General features: G+C 51.0%; 5 protein-coding genes across 5 annotated transcripts; 2 read left to right on the top strand and 3 right to left on the bottom strand.

The window, feature by feature from the left end:
* Positions 1–66: 66 nt before the first annotated feature.
* Positions 67–5,513, bottom strand: pld3 (phospholipase D; the record flags this gene model as incomplete). Its single annotated transcript, XM_056669234.1, has 2 exons — positions 67–136; positions 193–5,513. 2 exons carry the CDS (start codon positions 5,511–5,513, stop codon positions 67–69), a joined length of 5,391 nt encoding a protein of 1,796 aa, XP_056519064.1.
* Positions 5,514–6,139: 626 nt separating this feature from the next.
* N7515_008491 (uncharacterized protein) lies at positions 6,140–7,291 on the top strand (the record flags this gene model as incomplete). Its single annotated transcript, XM_056669235.1, has 2 exons — positions 6,140–6,512; positions 6,570–7,291. The coding sequence occupies 2 exons, from the start codon at positions 6,140–6,142 to the stop codon at positions 7,289–7,291; spliced, it is 1,095 nt and encodes a 364-aa protein (XP_056519065.1).
* A 548-nt stretch (positions 7,292–7,839) lies between these two features.
* Positions 7,840–8,625, bottom strand: N7515_008492 (60S ribosomal protein uL15; the record flags this gene model as incomplete). The annotated part of the gene is made up of 3 exons (XM_056669236.1): positions 7,840–8,058; positions 8,263–8,461; positions 8,594–8,625. The coding sequence occupies 3 exons, from the start codon at positions 8,623–8,625 to the stop codon at positions 7,840–7,842; spliced, it is 450 nt and encodes a 149-aa protein (XP_056519066.1).
* Positions 8,626–8,946: 321 nt separating this feature from the next.
* chl1 (DNA helicase) lies at positions 8,947–11,904 on the bottom strand (the record flags this gene model as incomplete). The annotated part of the gene is made up of 8 exons (XM_056669237.1): positions 8,947–9,648; positions 9,704–9,874; positions 9,926–10,591; positions 10,643–11,272; positions 11,329–11,495; positions 11,550–11,637; positions 11,738–11,742; positions 11,793–11,904. The coding sequence occupies 8 exons, from the start codon at positions 11,902–11,904 to the stop codon at positions 8,947–8,949; spliced, it is 2,541 nt and encodes an 846-aa protein (XP_056519067.1).
* A 722-nt stretch (positions 11,905–12,626) lies between these two features.
* N7515_008494 (uncharacterized protein) lies at positions 12,627–16,512 on the top strand (the record flags this gene model as incomplete). Its single annotated transcript, XM_056669238.1, has 7 exons — positions 12,627–12,735; positions 12,828–13,561; positions 13,614–13,733; positions 13,806–15,089; positions 15,877–15,919; positions 15,970–16,032; positions 16,088–16,512. The coding sequence occupies 7 exons, from the start codon at positions 12,627–12,629 to the stop codon at positions 16,510–16,512; spliced, it is 2,778 nt and encodes a 925-aa protein (XP_056519068.1).
* Between the last annotated feature and the right edge of the window lie 424 nt (positions 16,513–16,936).

The following is a 16,936-nucleotide window of genomic DNA, read 5'->3' on the forward strand; positions in this document are numbered from 1 at the left end:
TCAAGATTAGTTACTATATATCCGCGTTAGTACTTGCTTCAAAGGAAATGGTAGACGGTCAACTTACTAAATCTCCAAAGGCGAGATCTGATCCAAAGCATAGAGCCAGTTGCCACCCTGCTCTTCCTTTTCGAGCCTGTGATGGCTTTGTTAGCGAACATCATCACATTGAATAAGCGATTCAAGACATACCAGTCATAAGGCCACATAATGAGATGACCTTGGGTCTTGTTAAGGAGATCCTCTGCACGACCTTTGTCCAGATACTCGTCTGTACCATGGGGGTCACGCTTAGAACCAATTGTAGTCCTGCGTCTGCGTCTCCGAGACTGACTCGCCGAGTTTAAGTTCACGGCTTCAGAGTAATCAACATGAGCCGAGGCTGATCGTGACTTTTCGGCATCTTCACCGGCGACGACACCGTTCTCCTCAGCGGTCCCGTTCGCGGCACCAGCCGGCAAATTCGAGTCAGATGTCGTCTTGAGCGCGGCCTTCTCATCGATGGAGGATAAAGTCTCCTGTTTCGCTAGCTGCTCAGACTGAGCAGGACGGCCCGATTCGTTCCCGGACCCAAGTTTCTCATCGATTGTCTGAGGGCTCTTCGGATCTGCTGATGGTCCTTCGGCCTTGGGACTGATGGCGTTCAATTGAGATGCGATCGACATAGGAGAGTTGACGTTGGCACTAGGCTGGGAAGGGCCATTCTGCTTTTGTTGAGATTGGCCTGGCTTGTTACCCTGTTGACTCTGCATCTCTGCAAAGCGCTCGCCATATGCGGCATACTCCTTGTACTCCTTCCAGCTCTTCACCTCGTTGTCGGGCATGCAGCGGAACACAGATCGGTAGATCTTGGTGTTCTTCTCCGCGACAGCTTGCCATGTGTCTAGGTAGAAGCCATCGATGACAGGGTCTCTCATGCAGTCGTTGTCAATATAGATACGTTTGAGATCTGGAACAGATGGGTGATGGTGTTTGCAAGATTCATCTTCTTCTTTAGACATGGTCAAACCGGCACCGCCAGTCTCAGACTCACGGCTTGACGATCCGCAAAGCCCGTTAGGTTGTGACGGGGTATCCGTAGTAGTCTCGGAATCGCGATTGGTTTCGCCGGATGAATCGGGCTTGTGCTCCTTGAGGGTCGAGGGTGGTTGAGAGGACTTGCGCTGCGATGATACTTTCGGTCGCTCTATAGTCCCTTTGCCCTCCGAAGCGATAGGGGAGAGCAGTGCTTCTCTCCGGTTCTCTATCATGGTGGTGTCCCGAGCGTCTCCCAAGTTAGCCTGAACAGCAGCCGTAAGATGATCGGGTCCGTCACCATCCACGTCCTTCCTGTGCTCGGTATTCTCAGTGACGCGTGGGTCGGCAGTGAGCTTGCGGTTCGACTTGAGGTTAGGGTTACTACCCTGTTCCCAATCGACATCATGATTGAAGCTATACATGGCCTCGGAGCGAGAGAGGAACTCGTCCTGGACACGATGGCGACGTTCGACCATATCTCTCTCGTCTTGTCGCTCAATGGCCGAAGAGCCTGAGTTCCTCCGCTCCCGGTTGTCGGGTCGCTGCGGGTCGACCCCCTCGGCAACCTGAATCTTGCGTAGCTCTTCTTCAGTAGCAAAGTCATGTTCCATGAGCTCGTCGACATCAATTCCGAGATGCTCTCTCATCAGACGCATACGCAGTGTATGCGGGAATCGACCAACAAGGTAAGGCTTGCCATTCATGCTCGACATGATCATATCCGTGTCTCGCACAATTGAAGCAACCTCGGAATCACGCGATCCTAGCATGGATCGTTCGTTGATGTTCGCTGATCCAATGATAGCAGCACGATCGTCAACAACCATGCATTTTGCGTGAATGTAAAGTTGCTCAGTCACCAGTTGCTTTTGAGGTCCAATCTTGCCCCAAGTGCGCAGACTGAAGAACTGGATATAATCCTCCGGGTCGATTCCAAGCGCCCGAAGGCGGCCGAAGATGGACGTCTCTCCACGGCAGATACTGCGGTATTGACATTGCATGATGAGACGGACACTTGTGCCACCTTCACTGTCCACCGTGTTCTGGAAGCCTGGCATAAGTGGGATGACAATGACCGCGCGCCATGCTTCCTCGTTCTTGGCTGCTCGGACAATACGTTCAACCAAGGCATCACCGATGAGATTCTCAATCTTCCGGCCTTCGATCTCGCAGGTACTGATGAAGAACTGATTCTCGATATAGACGAAGTGTTCAGATTCTTCAATCAATTTGACGTAAGCATTCATAATGCTGTGCTCGGTAACGTCTGGTGTTCCCGTCGACCACATGCTGCTGGACCGGAGAATCTGTACCTCGCATGTTCCATCAAGACCCAAAGCCTCCAAATCAGCAGGATTGAAATCTGGTGGCGGCAAAAGGAAAGGCGTAGGCCGCGTGGGCTTTCTTTGACGGAGGATATAGTTCCAGCGCTGGACGAAATGACGAGTCAGGTCGCGAGCAGGCTGGCCAACAACATGCATGGAGATATCATGCCATGGCATTCGCGGCACAACATTGCGATCATACATCTCCTCATACGGCTTGTCCAGGTCATAGAAATCCTGAATTCTGGGATTGGAGTAGTCCTTGCCCGGCCAAAGCTGACAGTGATCCGCATCTTTGGGTCCATCGGTAGTCTCAAAGCCAGTAGGCTTGTCATCGGTCAGCTGATGCTGAGGAGTATCCCAACGCCCAAAGCATAGATCGATGCCTCCGACAAACGCGATGGTGTGATCAATGAGACAAAGCTTCTCGTGGTGCGCCCAGAAGAAAGTGTTTTGACGGAACTGGTTCGGCGATCGCTGGACAAAGATATTGGGGTGGAGATCAAGGAGAGAGAATTTAGAATACTCCGAGTCAATGGGAATGGCGGAGTTAATGTTGCGATACATGATCACGAAGACCTTGACGCCTTCGCGGGCTTTCTGCTGTAACAGACGGTCCAATCGCCATTTCTGGCTAATGGCAGCAGGTCGACGCATGTACAGCTCTGGGCTCAGCCACCAGTCATGGATATAAATGACGTCCTTTGCCTGATTGATCGCCCGTGAAACAACCCACATGTGATCGCGTGCATCAACCAGCCACTGCGCAAAGCAATTGGTTCGTACCGGCGCAAAACTGTCGAATCGGTTAGGCCGTATCCACGGAGTGTTAGCAGTCATGAAACGAATCGAGTCTTCGAACTGTTGGAGTTGACGCTCATTCCGGGCCAGCAGTTTGAGCTTGCGTTCAGAGTTCTCAAGGCGTAGCGTGTGGTGTTGAGGGTGTCTCGCAGACTGCTTTGCAGACTTGGCAAGATCCTTCGGATGTTGCTTGCGAAGGCTGAGTTTGGGTGTCTGGATCTTGAAATGACTATCCACCAAGAAAACATCATAGATGTTCATCTCTTCAGGGGAATCCACACAGACAACATAACTGTGCCTGACCAAAAACCACTTGGGCGAATGCCGGCTCTTGACCAAAGACGGTGTGAGGGCTTTGCGGAAATCAAGACCTTTGGAAGACTGGATAATCAAGAACCCTTCTTTGCCATGGTAACTGCCTTCCGCAGCTAGACGGACACCGAGGGCCGACAATTCCAGGAACTTGCACAGGCGATTACTATCAGCCCTAAAGATCAGGAACCTAATCATCTTTTGCAAGTAAAGCTCAAGCTTCTTTCGCTGTCTCTCAGGGTATGTTTCCTTCCTGGATCCTTCGTGGACTGATGAAGGTCCTGCGGCTGAGTCTCCTTCCTGGTTGGTGATGCTGGACCTTCGACGGATAATACCGCTAGAGGCCCGACGCTGGTGTGGCTGTTGCCCTTGCTTTTTCTTTGTTGAAGGCCTCTCTGTTCCACTCATGCCCTCTGCACCAGTTTCATAACCGCCTTCTTCATCTTCGTCTTCAAATTCGCTTTCAAGACCTCGCACACCTCGCATGTAGGGGAAGGCACTTCTAGGGAAGCGAGGAAGACTGGGGCTATTTTCACTCGTCCGTAGTTGAATGTACTTCTGAGTCCCCAGATGAAGCTTGTACTTGAGATGCAGATTGGCAAAGTCTCTGAGTGTGCGGAAGATGATCCATTTCATGCGAGTCATGCCACTTCCGTACTCAAGTTCAATTCGGAAGACCAGATGACGATCGCCAGAGTGTGAGTCAATCCGGCTGTCTGTCACCCGAACCTTCAATTGCTCCAGGAGAATTGGAATCCTCTTGCTGCCATGCTCATCTCGTTGGAAAGCACTGGCGAGGATAAGGGCAGCCGGCACCGCCGAAGCAAGCTCAGCAAGTAACTCAGCAGATTTCTTGTTGTCCACTGTGTTTTCTGGCTTTCGTCGTTGGCCAATGAGCTTGAGACCAGCTTTGATTTGCTTCCATCGTTGGGCGCTGGCGCTGGTCCCACGTTCGGTTCGATGGCGTCTCCAGTTAGCCACTAGGCTTTCATCGTTTCCAGACGGTCCGGCAAACCCAGTCAATCGTCGCAGATTGCTTGGCCGTTGCTCGTCTTGATTACCATCAGGGTGCCGCTCAGTGTAACTAGCATTTCGAGCGGTGGTCCAGGGACGGCTTCGCATGCGCCGGCTGAGCCTCTCACGGCCCTCATCTTCCGAAACGCCTTCACGTTGTTGAGGTGTGAAGTCCGTTGTGCTAGCCCTTCGGGGGAAGAGATTAGTGCGATAGTTCTCAAACGGTGCAAATGAAGAAGAGAAATGGAATGATGGTCTGCGCGTCGTTTTCGGCGTTGTGGGTGCCGTGTGAGAACCACCTTCTTCCTCCCGTTGTTTCCGTCGCCGGTGTAGTTTCCTCTTTGTTCGAGGTTCACGTTGCTCGCCGCCACTCTCTTCTGCATCGGCGTCAATCTCGCTTCCTTCTTCTTCCAGGGGCGCCGGGAAACGGAATTCCCCCCTTTCCGAGCCCGGTGTAGCCATGTCACCTGGCGCTGGGCGGAAATCCGCGCTTGCGCTGCTCGGAGATCGTGAGTGCGAGCCAAAGTTGGGAGCAGCCGCAAGTGATTTCAGCTTTCCGAACAATGACTGCTTCCCCTTCGGGCCCTGATCTTCATCGTCACCATGTTGCGATGCCGGTCGCGATTGCGGCCGAGACTGGGACGCGTCGGGAGCTTCGGTGTCTGTATCTCGGAATTGTACACTCGGAGCCCGGGATGGAGGGGACATTCCGGGGTTGGACGACTGAGCTTGATGGCGATTCTTTGATTGGGGGTTCTCGGAGGATCGATTCAGCGGACGGGCGCCCAAAGATGACCTGCCCCTTGGCGAGCCATGCTTCAGCGATGAAGGACGCGCATTTTCCTTGTTTCCCAGTATTCCAGCAGCTTCATGGTCGTCTGCAGATCTGTTCTGTTTGGTCGAGGCATGTTTCTTGGATTCGGTGGGAGAGGGGAACGGAGAATCCAAGTTTGGCCCATTTGAATTCACCGTAGGCTCTGTTCTCTTGGAGTCGACCTTGAGGGAGCCCGTTTCGACATCCTTGTGAGCTGAAGAGGCCGACATGTTGTCGTTTTGGTGCTAATGCAAGGTGTTTATCAGTTGCAGTTCACGGGGCGGGTCAGGAACCACATTACATAGTTCCTGGATGGGGATCTGTCAGAGATGACACGAACTCCTCGTCATCCTCTGGGAAATGAATCACGAAGTTCGAAGAGAAAACCGAGACAAAAGGAATTGAAGAAAAAAAAAAAAGCCGTTGATAATAAAGGAGCATCCCGATTAATGTGGAGTCCTCTCCAACTGGAGAAGTGGGCGGTCAGGGGTTTACAATAGGGGGCGACCCAAGAGCAGATGGATTATTGATGGAGAGATATGAGCCATTGACTATATAAATTAGTGTCATATCCAAGTAGACTAGTAGTCAAGTAGTCAAGTAGTCAAGAATGAGAGTGATATAAAAAAGATCACTAAAGATAAAAAGAACGAAACGATTGACTTGGACCTAAACTATGAGCTAAACAACTCTCTTTAAGTCTTCCCTCAGTGCCGGGACTCCAACGGTCCTAAGTGTTAAGACGGCCTCGGCAGTTTGATACCCGACCCGAGTCTTATACACTCAACCTCCCCGCTATTCAACCTCCTCCTCTTCATTCAACCAGATTCAATTTCTTCTTAAATAATTTGAAATTATGACTGATCCATTGAAAACCCTCGATGACGCAGGACGTCCTAAACCAGCCGCCATTTCCCAGACAGTCTATGCTATCGCTGGCATCTCAGTGACCGTTTTTGGATTGGAAGAGCTTCGTAAAGAGGCCTCGGAAGTCGCGTGTCTATGGCTTCTGCATCCAAGATTAGCCACTCAGGAGCGTATGACAGGCATTGCCAACTCCGTTCTCTCAGATTGGATCTCCAAAACCAAAGATACCCCAACAGCCAAGGGTCTGATTGCTGTTTCCTTCGACCAGCGAAATCATGGCACTCGGGAGATCGATCCTCTCGCCAATAAGGCTTGGAGGCAGGGTAACCCCCGACATGCGCAGGATATGTTCTCCATTTTCCGTACGTGAAGTCCCCCAAAAGATTAGACAGGTCAAACCAGTCACTAACTATACTCAGAGGGCACTGCAAAAGATACATCTCTGCTAATGGACTACCTTCCATCCTACACATTCCCCCATGGCGAGCATCAGATCACCGAGAACCTAGTTCTGGGAGTCTCGCTGGGCGGGCACGCAACCTGGAGCTGCTTACTACATGAACCCCGGGTCAGCGCCGGTGTCGTCATCATCGGCTGTCCAGACTATATCAACCTTATGGCTGATCGCGCACGGCTGTCAAAACTGCCATCATGGACAAGGACGGACCCGCCCGGTGCCGAGGTCCTTGGCTCAGAGGCTTTGCCGACATCGTTCCTGGAGACTGTGAACCGATATGACCCTGCCGGGATGATGTTGAAGCATGTGGATTGCGGGCCCTCGACCGGTCCTTTGCGCGAAAAGCCAATTCCCCAGGCTTCCGAGAGCGAACAGAAGGTGCTCCGGCCGGTCCTGACTCAGGCTTTGGCTGGCAAGCGCATCATGTGTCTGTCAGGCGGGGCGGACAAGCTTGTTCCTTATCATCGGGGAAAGCTGTTCCTGGACTGGTTCAAGCAGACTATCTCGTCCGGCGGATGGTTTGCTGATGGTGGAGTGTACTTCGAGGACATCATTGATGAGACGGCGGGCCATGAGGTCACTGCTAAGATGGTCGATGAGGCTGTTCGTTTCATCAGGGAAACTTTGAGTGCGGGTCCAACTCAGAGCGGTCGACGGGGATCCGTGCGGGAGTCGAAGATCTGAGCATTCGGGTGATGGTCATGACTGTTTCGAGTCTATGTAGATAGAATGAAGTTAGATGCGATATGATAAGATCTGAATGTCCCAAATTAGTTCCATTGTCCTGCAATTGACGCCGAATCGTAGATAGACCAAAACTACGAAAAGTGACCATAGTCTGTAACCGCCCAGCATGAGGCTTTCATGTCCCTACACATAGAGGCTTCGATCGTCGTTTTACATGTGCAGGGTTCAAACTCGAGAGTCGAGAGCACCGCACTCTGCTCCCTCGAAAAGAGCAACATTGAACATGCAAAACATTTGAAAAAAATCCTCCTTATGGTATTTGTTTAACACACTGATGAAATCGTAAGGGCATTCGGAGGCCATATGCTATGCTGATTGCATACAAAAAAACCCTTTTTATTTTCGACCGCTCGAACCGAGTTGGTCTCGGTTTGGGCAGATCTCATTTTGAGTTCCGATCGTCCTCCGATGTCGAACGAACACAGCTAGGGCTTCAAATTGCCCCTATTCACCCGCCTTTCCCAGAAATCTCGACGAATCAACGCTTATGCGACGAGCTCAACAACACCACCGGCGGCCTTGATCTTCTCCTCGGCGTCACGGCTGACGTAGCGGGCACGGACGACGACGGGGATCTGGGGGAGACGGCCCTTTCCGAGGACCTTGGAGTAGCCGAGGGGCAGGAGGTCGATGACGGGGGCGACATCGGTCTTCTGGCCGCTCAGGTAGGCATCGCGCTGCTCAGCGGGGACGAGGGACCAGAGCTGTAAAAAGAGTGGCGATCAGCAAAATCCTTCTTCATAATCGTGATTGCCAAATTCTCCGTTCCCTTGTCGATTGGCCTCCCTCCTCTTAGCATGCTGTCGCAAACTGCGTTGCTTCGTACCCGACCAATCCACAATAATCCACACCAATCCACACAATCTCGGCTTTCTTCATATCGGATCGAATCGTAGGGTATAACGTACCTTGTCGACGTTGATGGTGGGCTTCCAGAACTGCTGGTTGGTCTTGTGGAAGTACCGCATACCAACCTTACCGAAGTAACCGGGGTGGAACTTGTCGATGTTGGTACGGTGGTGGTGTTGACCACCGGCCATACCACGACCACCGGGCGACTTGCGGTGCTTGCCGACACGACCGTAACCGGCGGACACATGGCCGCGGCTGCGAGAAGAAGAGAGGTTAGTGAGATGTTGCTGCGACGTTGCGACGGGCTATGACGAATTTCGCTTCTCTGGTCGCGATCGACGAGAAAAGAACTCGATTCAAACGGCACAGGAAAGGGTGTCGACTCACTGCTTCCGGGTGTTTGAGAAACGGGTAGGCATCTTGTCGGCGGGGCTGTTTCGACAAGACCGTTGATGTTTGGCGTTGAAGGGATCGTTCCGTCTACGAGATGTTGAAATCCAGGCTTAGAGTGTGCGCTAGCAAATTCGCTTGTCCCGTGATCGTAAAGCCCTAGCCCTGGCTTTGTCAGAGCTTATGTCAGAACTTGTCTTCGCGGACACCGCTTTTGCCCATTCTGCCGTCTTTAGGGCCTCGGTACATCTCGACCATGGAAACGAATCATACGATACAAAAATGAGCCCAATACTATGTGCATAATACTAGAAGATGTATTGTTTTTTCTTTTTATTGCGGCGACTGCGCTACTGTCTCTTTTCCGCAAAGAACTTAGTCAGTCGTTGCATGGTCATCTGAGCCGCTCGCGTGGGAGGCGCTGGGACCAAGCTCCCTCGAATCCAACCAGGCAACTTTTGCTGGATGCGTGGCAACTCATATCGGCGGTCAATCATGACGATGGCGGCATAGTCGTTCACATGTCTGATGGCTCTCCCAATGCACTGGTTCACTGCTCGCATGCACGAATTCTCGTAATACTCCCTACCCGCTGCCTTGCCTGCTGCTTTCCTTTCCGCCTCCGAGCCAGAGGCCTGTTTGTAGATCTTTTCCTCGAGGTACTGGATCTTGGCCTGCCAGACAGCGCTACGAATATTTGGGAATGGCAGACCGATGATGAGGACGCCACGGCCTAGCTTGTCGGAGAAATTGATGCCTTCTGATAACTTCCCGCCCACGATAGACAGAAGTAGTGCTCCTGATCCAGAGTCAACGGCCTCTGTGTACTCTTGCAACAAAGCATCTGTGGTAGTCACTGCTTCTCGCGATTCGTAGAGGATCTTCTTCTTACGTTCCAAGAGACTGAGGATGGTCTGACCGTTCCCGTTGGGGATAGGCTTCTTCCACACACTCAAGACTTGGCTAAGATAGTCATAACTGGGAAAGAAGGCGACAACGCCATCTGGGATGACCTGACAGAGGGTTGTTATCGTGCGCCCAAGGTCGGTGATCTATTTCGTCAGTAAAGCAACAGAACTTTCGTATGCATGGAATATATTGACATACCATTTTCTCCGAATTTCGCGCCTCATACGTGAAGTCAAATTCGGTTCCCATCAACCCTTGAGTCAAGGATTGCGCCACCAGGTTGGATTTGGGAATGACGTGACCGTAACTAAACGTGTCCAGTCGTTCAGGGGGCAGATATGAGAACAAATGATTGACATAATCGGACATCTGCGGGGAGAATTAGTGAACTGCAATTTCGGGTAATTCAAGCCGACTAACAGGAGACATAGTGCCACCAGCTAAGATGACAGCTCTGGCATCTTCAGCAATCTCTCGGAAATGATTCGTAGGGTCAAGCAGCATGTATCTCAACATGATATCGCCTTGCGTCTTTTGAAAGAAGAGCTGTCCCTCTTCCGAAGGATTCATCAAAGGCAGAAGGAAGCTCTGGATATGAAACAAGACCGGCATTGTCGTCCTGTCCTTGCGGTGACCAGGCTGAGGCTCCTGTGTGGACTCCAGGTAGCCGTCGACTTTCCGGGCGAGCTTGCTCTCCTGTAGATACCTCGAGAGCTTGTAAGGGTTGATCTGGTCAACTCCTTTTCCAGCCATAAGATCTGATGCTTGTACTGGACCTTCCACTGGACCCTTCTGCTGGGACATTAACTTTAGGTGCTCCGCAATGGAGCTCACCAAGCGGATGACTTGCGCGACATAGTTTCGATTCTTCCCTTTTAACCTATTCTTGAACTTGCGGGCGTATGTCGTCAGTTGTCCTATCGCAGTCTGCAGCTGGCTCAGTGAGACTGTCACTGAATGAATGCCAGATATCGCATCCATGAGATTGTGGGCCTCATCGATGATGACGATATGGCCTTTGACGGAAATATCGAGGGCCTCACGAGCAGACCGTTGCAGTAACAAAGGATATGGAAGTGTCACAATCTGATCTTGTGTTAGCATCGGCATGAGAATCTGTCACTGGATGAGACTAACCTCGCTGTGTTTGATCACTGGACGGGATGCATAGTAGGGGCATATTCCAAGCTTTTTACCAACATCGGCAATATCCTCGATGTCCTTGACTGTGGCTAACACATGGTCTCTGAATTCGAGAGCCAAAGCCTCGTCATCTTTGGAGGGAAGAAAGGAGCACTTCTTGTCGGCTGCTACACCGGCTTGTTGTAATTCCAAACACTTCTCATTGATTGCGGTGTTGTTCTCCAAAGCCCGGACTTTGGGATTGATGCAGAGGTTCTTCCTAGATCCCAGAGAAAGGTGTTTCACCCGTTCTTCGAGGTTAGAGATGTCATCTTTGCTTTCTGTATCCAGGTCGCCGGGTATACTGGATGGGAATGCGACGCGCCGCAATTCACCAGCAAACTGACTCAGCTGGGAATGTGTTCGTGAGCAGAAAAAGATCTTGATCCCATCATCTCCTTCGCCTTCCTCGTCTTTCTTTTGTGTCGAGAATTTCCCTTTGAATCTTTCCAATAGGGCTAGAGTGCTCGCAGACAAGCCGTCAGATCCCTTCTGCTTGTTCTGGCTCTCTGTGTCGCTATCATAGTCATCAAGAACGAACTGGTCATCATCCGTAGCCAGTTCAGGTGCTGAATCTTCAAGTCGCTATTTTCTAGTTGGTTTAGTGTCCTCATACTAAGCCCCCAGCAACATATACATACCTGTCTTTTACGGGGTCGCTCTGTGCTGTCTTGAGCCTGTTTCAGACGTTCCTCCTCTTGTCGAACCTTAGCCAGACGGGCCTCGAATTCCTGTCTTTTCTCTGTGATGACACGCCTCGATTCACGTTTGGCATGCTCTACCATCCATTCTGGCTCATCGTCATCACCTTGGAAATGGTTAGATGATCGAATAGTTCATGATGTTTGACAGGAGGACCCACCTGTAGCATCAACGGTTTCTTGGAATGCCTTTCGCTTATGGTCTCGCAGCCATGTCAGGGAACCACAGATTAGGCTAAGAGATTTTCCCTAATTGGGAGAGGCTTAGCTCCATATAACAAACATTCAGAGATGCATCAGGGGTCCCGTTTGGGGGCAGTGAACAATTGTGGCGGCAAAGGGCACTTACAGTACCTACATGAATTAGACTAAAAAGCAAAGGCCCCAGCACACTCCGCACTTACCAGTGGGGGATTCAAAGACGGCAATCTTGCTTTCTTCCAAGCAGTTGTACAATGCCTGCATAAATTGCAGTTGAATATCATATGGCGTATATGGATGGTGGAAATTCTCCATGGTGGAGAAATGAAAGAAGTTTAAAATAGAACTTGTACCTGGGAGGCTGGGGCGATCTCTGTCCCCGAGTACGTAGGGCGAAAAGTGTCGTCAAGTTAATGATGTTAATTGGGTATAGTTTCCGAGGGAAAGGGGAAATGGAAGAGAGAAAATGGAATTAAACGATAAAAAGATAAAAATACAACTGGTCCAAATAGGAAAATAGTGGGGTCTCTATATAAGGCTTCCACTTCAAATGTAAGACATTTGATACAGACGATGTACTTCGTATGTATGTCGCTGCATCTTAAATTGCTTCCGGGTTGTCCAAAAGGAGGGGGAGATACTTTGCGTATACATGAATACCTTAGTTCTTACTGTGTACATCTACTTCAACTCTATCAATCTCACATGAGGCTGAGATCAATAAACTTAAACATCTAGTTATTAATACTCCGTACCACTGTACCAGTTTTCAGTTTTACTTCAAATTTTAAAAGTTAAACGTGTTGGCGGGGGTGGGGGTTTTTTGGTAATTTTGTAGTACTTCGTATGAGTAAAGTGGTTGCTTTTAACAATCCACTTGGCCTCCTCTTTTTCTTTTTGATTTCTTCTTAATTTCACCCCTCCTTTTCGAACACCTAACCTTCTAATCTTCTACCCGACTATCGGCACTAGGGCCTGGGAATCTGCCCTTACCTTCAAGCCTCAAGTTCCCCCCCCAATAAATCAAATATTACACTATGAACAGGCCGCCACAGGGTCACGGTCAGCAACGGTTAGGTGCAACATGGTATCCAGGGGGCAAGATGACTTCTACATGCCAGAGGTCATATCCCCATCTCCTCAACGGTACGGCTAAAACATCTAAACTATCTAAACCATCCGAAACAACTATTGTTGGAAAGCAATGGCGAAAGTACGTGTACTAATTCGTCCCAGAGTGATGCCAGAGGTGCCGGAGAACATGCAGGACAACATTGCTCAACTGGAACACCGCGCTCATGACCCCCGCCGCGGCCAACAACCACCCGCGCAATACCAACGCGCCCAAGTTCAGTATCCCGAGCGCACTTCCTCCGCCGCCCAAGGACCACCTCAACACAGCCAGTTTCACGATCCCAGTTCCTACGCGCAATCTGCGACCTATGACAGCATGGATCACCCCAATTTCTCGCCTTTCCCCGTTCTACGGAATCCCCCACCTAACGTCCCTCCCACCGACGAGCAGAGAGAGGCGAATCTGGAGCGCGCACGCATGGCTGTGTTGTCAACCACCGATCCAGAGATGCAATTAGCCTGGGCCATGGATGCACTCGCCTTTGTCGAGGTCGCCGCACAGAATGAAGCCCGCCTCTGTTTGACTCAGCCCCCGCGCCCGCAGACCCCGCAGGTGGAGCGCCAATTGCGAATCGACGCGATGAACATTGTCAACTTCTTAGCCGAACAGCGCCACCCCAAAGCGGAATTTATCAAGGGCATGTGGCTCGAGTTTGGCAAATTTGGCTGCCCAGTGGATCGCAAGGAGGCATTCCGATCATATTCGCGATCCGCTGAGAAGGGGTATGCGCGTGCCGAGTATCGGATCGGCATGCAGTTTGAGAGTTCGGGCGAACCAGAGAAAGCCATCAAACATTATGAGCGGGGTGTTGCGCGGGCGGATTCGGCCTCGTACTATGTGGGTGTTGATCTTGCATTTATCAAACATAGAGAGACTAACATTCTTGCAGCGCCTGGGAATGATGATTCTTTTGGGACAGCATGGTCAGCGCCAGGATTTCAACACCGGGTTGGAATACATTCGCCTGGCAGCGCAGTCATGCGATCAGAATGCACCTCAAGGTGCATACGTGAGTGATCGGCTCTTATACCTATCTTGAGATAGATAGATTTTCACTGTAATTGCTTCTGACACGCAACAGGTATATGGCATGCTTTTAGCCCGGGAGCTCCCTCAAGTGAGCGTTCCGGAAACCTTCTTACCCCTGGATCTTAAGTTGGCACGTGTCAATATTGAAAAGGCTGCATATCATGGCTTTGCCAAGGCCCAGGTCAAGATGGGTGCCGCATATGAACTTTGTCAATTGAGCTGTGACTTCAATCCTGCCCTGTCTCTGCACTATAATGCACTGGCAGCTCGTCAGGGTGAGCCCGAAGCCGAGATGGCAATCAGCAAGTGGTTCCTGTGTGGACATGAAGGCGTATTCGAGAAGAACGACGAACTGGCGTTCACATATGCGCAGCGCGCGGCTCAAAGCGGTCTTCCGACGGCGGAATTTGCTTTGGGTTACTTCTATGAGGTTGGTATCTTTGTGCCGGTCGACATCAAGGAAGCTCGCTCTTGGTATGCCAAGGCCGCCGCCAGTGGCAACAAGGATGCGTCTGGTCGTATTGAGAGTATCTCGCGCTCCAAAACTCTCTCCAGGAAGGATCATGAGAAGGTCGCCATCTCACGCATCAAGTCGACCCGGTATACAGCTCATCAGCGGGGCGGATCTTTGGAAGCGGCGCCGGAGAACATCCAAATGCCAGATCCCTCCAGGATAACTCTTTCCGACGGCCCTCCATCGGGTGCTCCTTACCCCGACCGTCCTCACTCTACGCGCCCGCGGCCCCAACAGGGTTATCAGCTGTCGGATACCCGGCCAAGCTCTGCTTTCGGCGTCAACCCTAACCTTCGATCTAATGTACCGCCAGGATATGGCGGCCCTCCTCCTGGCCCTGGATCTCGCACACCATCCTATGGACCTGGCGGACCCATGAACTATCGCCAGACTGGTCCTGGAACCCCTCTCAGCGCCCCTGCTGGACCAGGAAGCCCGCAGCCTAATAGCATACACAGTCCTGGTGGGACCCCTCGTCTCGATATTGGTTACTCTGCACCAATGCCGCCCCCCGGAGGGCGACGCCCACCTCGCCTTGACTCGGCGGAGCGCAAGCCCATCAGAACTCCTGTTCCAGGTCACTCCGGGATGCACTCACCCGGGTTGGCATCTCCTCGGCCGCCTGGCTCTCCCTCATTCCCTCCACGTATGGAGTCTCGACAACCGTCTCATGGCTCGGGTGCCTCTACGCCTCAGCCACCATCCTCGGTTGCGTCGTCGACTTCATCCGCGCCACAGCCGAAGCCTGCTAAGCCACCGAGCAAAGGACCCAAGACATTCGAAGAGATGGGTGTTCCTGCTGCGAATAAAGACAGTGATTGCGTATGTACAACCTCTTGGCGCATTGACCTTGAATCCAAGCTAACTTTTGCAGATTGTGATGTGATACCCCGGGTTCTTGACATTGTCTTTATGCGTTATACTCGTTTTCTTGTCTTGCATCTCTCTTATTATAATCTCGGGGTTTCAAAAGCTCACGCCGTCCGAGAGGCGAACGGTTTCTGACGGGTTTTCTTTTCTCGTTTCCACATAACTGCATTGTACCCCGGATGTCATTTTGGTACTTTACTTTGGTTTCTTGGGCATATGGTCATTTGTATTCAGTTTTCATGTTTCTCTGTAAGTTTGGGAACGACTTAGATATCAGGAGTAGTCACGAATTTATCATTTTCAATGGTTTCCTTGAGAGAACTTGGTCGAGTTGTGTTTGTTCTCATTTGCTTCCACGTGAGTTCTAATCCTCACCTTTCTCAACTCGTGCCGTCAACGTCAACCGTCAATATCTCTGCTCATGTACAATGGCTCCGCGTAAACCGCAGAACGATGCATCTGCCAAAGGTGACGGTGAGATGGTCCAATTCAAGGTCTATTGACTGGGCTGATTCTTGTGAAGATGCTTCCATGATACGCGAATACCTCCGTAAGTATCCCAACCTGCTCATACGTTGTCTCAACAACTGACATGGCGAGATTCCAGGCCAACAAAAGTCTGTTAGCTTTGATCTGACATTGTTATACGAGTGGCTAACATCGCCTGGCGCAGTCGTCCATATTCGGTTCGCTCTTTCTCCCAAATAGGATGAACAGCCCGTTGACCGAGCACCTTTAGGCCATTGATGTTTCTGCAAACCTTCACAATAAGGTGACCAAAAGTAAGGCTGGTGTGGCCTTTGATATGCTTTTCTGACATATGTCTTTTCAGCTCAAGCCGCAAAGCTTCTCCGAGAGTTGCATGAGAAGAAGGAAATCGAGGGACGAGTTTCTGGTGAGCAAAGCATATTCGCTGACAAGAGAATACACTTAAACCGAATGATGCACAGGCAAACAGACAGTCTACCATGCTATCCAAGACCCGGACATCACAACACCGGAGGCAGCCACGGCTTTCAAGCTCGACATTGAGGATCTGGAAGGTCAGCTATCAACCCTGAAAGCAAGTGAGAAGAAGGCCCGAACAGCCTTAGCAGCTTTGCAGGCAAAGCCCCGAGTGTCCGATCTCCGGCAGGATATCAGCCGTCTCGAGAGCGAAGAGTCAACGATCCGGGCGCGCTTGGCAAGCCGCCACGAGGGGGACCCTGTCCAGGTTTCGCCCGCAGAGAGGGAAGAGCTCGAGAAAGCATGGAAACAATGGCAGCGGCATGTGAGCGTGCGTCATCGAATTTGTCGTGAGCTATGGGGACAATGCTCTGAGGTTGTACCGGAGGGCATGACCGCGGCGGAGCTATGGGTGAGTTTTGAGCAATGACCTAGCCCCAAGGGTTCTGAATGTCAAATGCTCGAGGATTTCTGACAAATGTCACTAGGAATCTTTGGGGCTTGAAGGAACGCTCCAATAAGAGGTCATCGCGGAGTGGTGATCTCTCTAGTCACCCCACTCGGTCACATCATTTGACACTTGTGATCACTAGGAGAGCTATCGAGACTTTACATGCTTCTAAGGCTGGCTGTATTTTATATTGAGAGACATTTGAGATGGTATGCAGCTTGACAACTTCTTAAATGGAGGTAATCCTATTGAATGAAGGCAACGATAAGGCAAACCTTTGGTCAATCAGACATTGTCATGGCGAGAGACGGAAGCCTGTGAGATCGTATAAGAGCATAGTGCTATTAAGAATTCCCATATGTAACTCTCCAACGACGTGACTACGTTCGTTTGTCACCTTCAC

This window comes from Penicillium bovifimosum, assembly GCF_028826915.1.
Source record: "Penicillium bovifimosum strain IBT 22155 chromosome Unknown utg000006l_segment0_segment0, whole genome shotgun sequence".
Lineage (NCBI taxonomy): Eukaryota > Fungi > Ascomycota > Eurotiomycetes > Eurotiales > Aspergillaceae > Penicillium > Penicillium bovifimosum.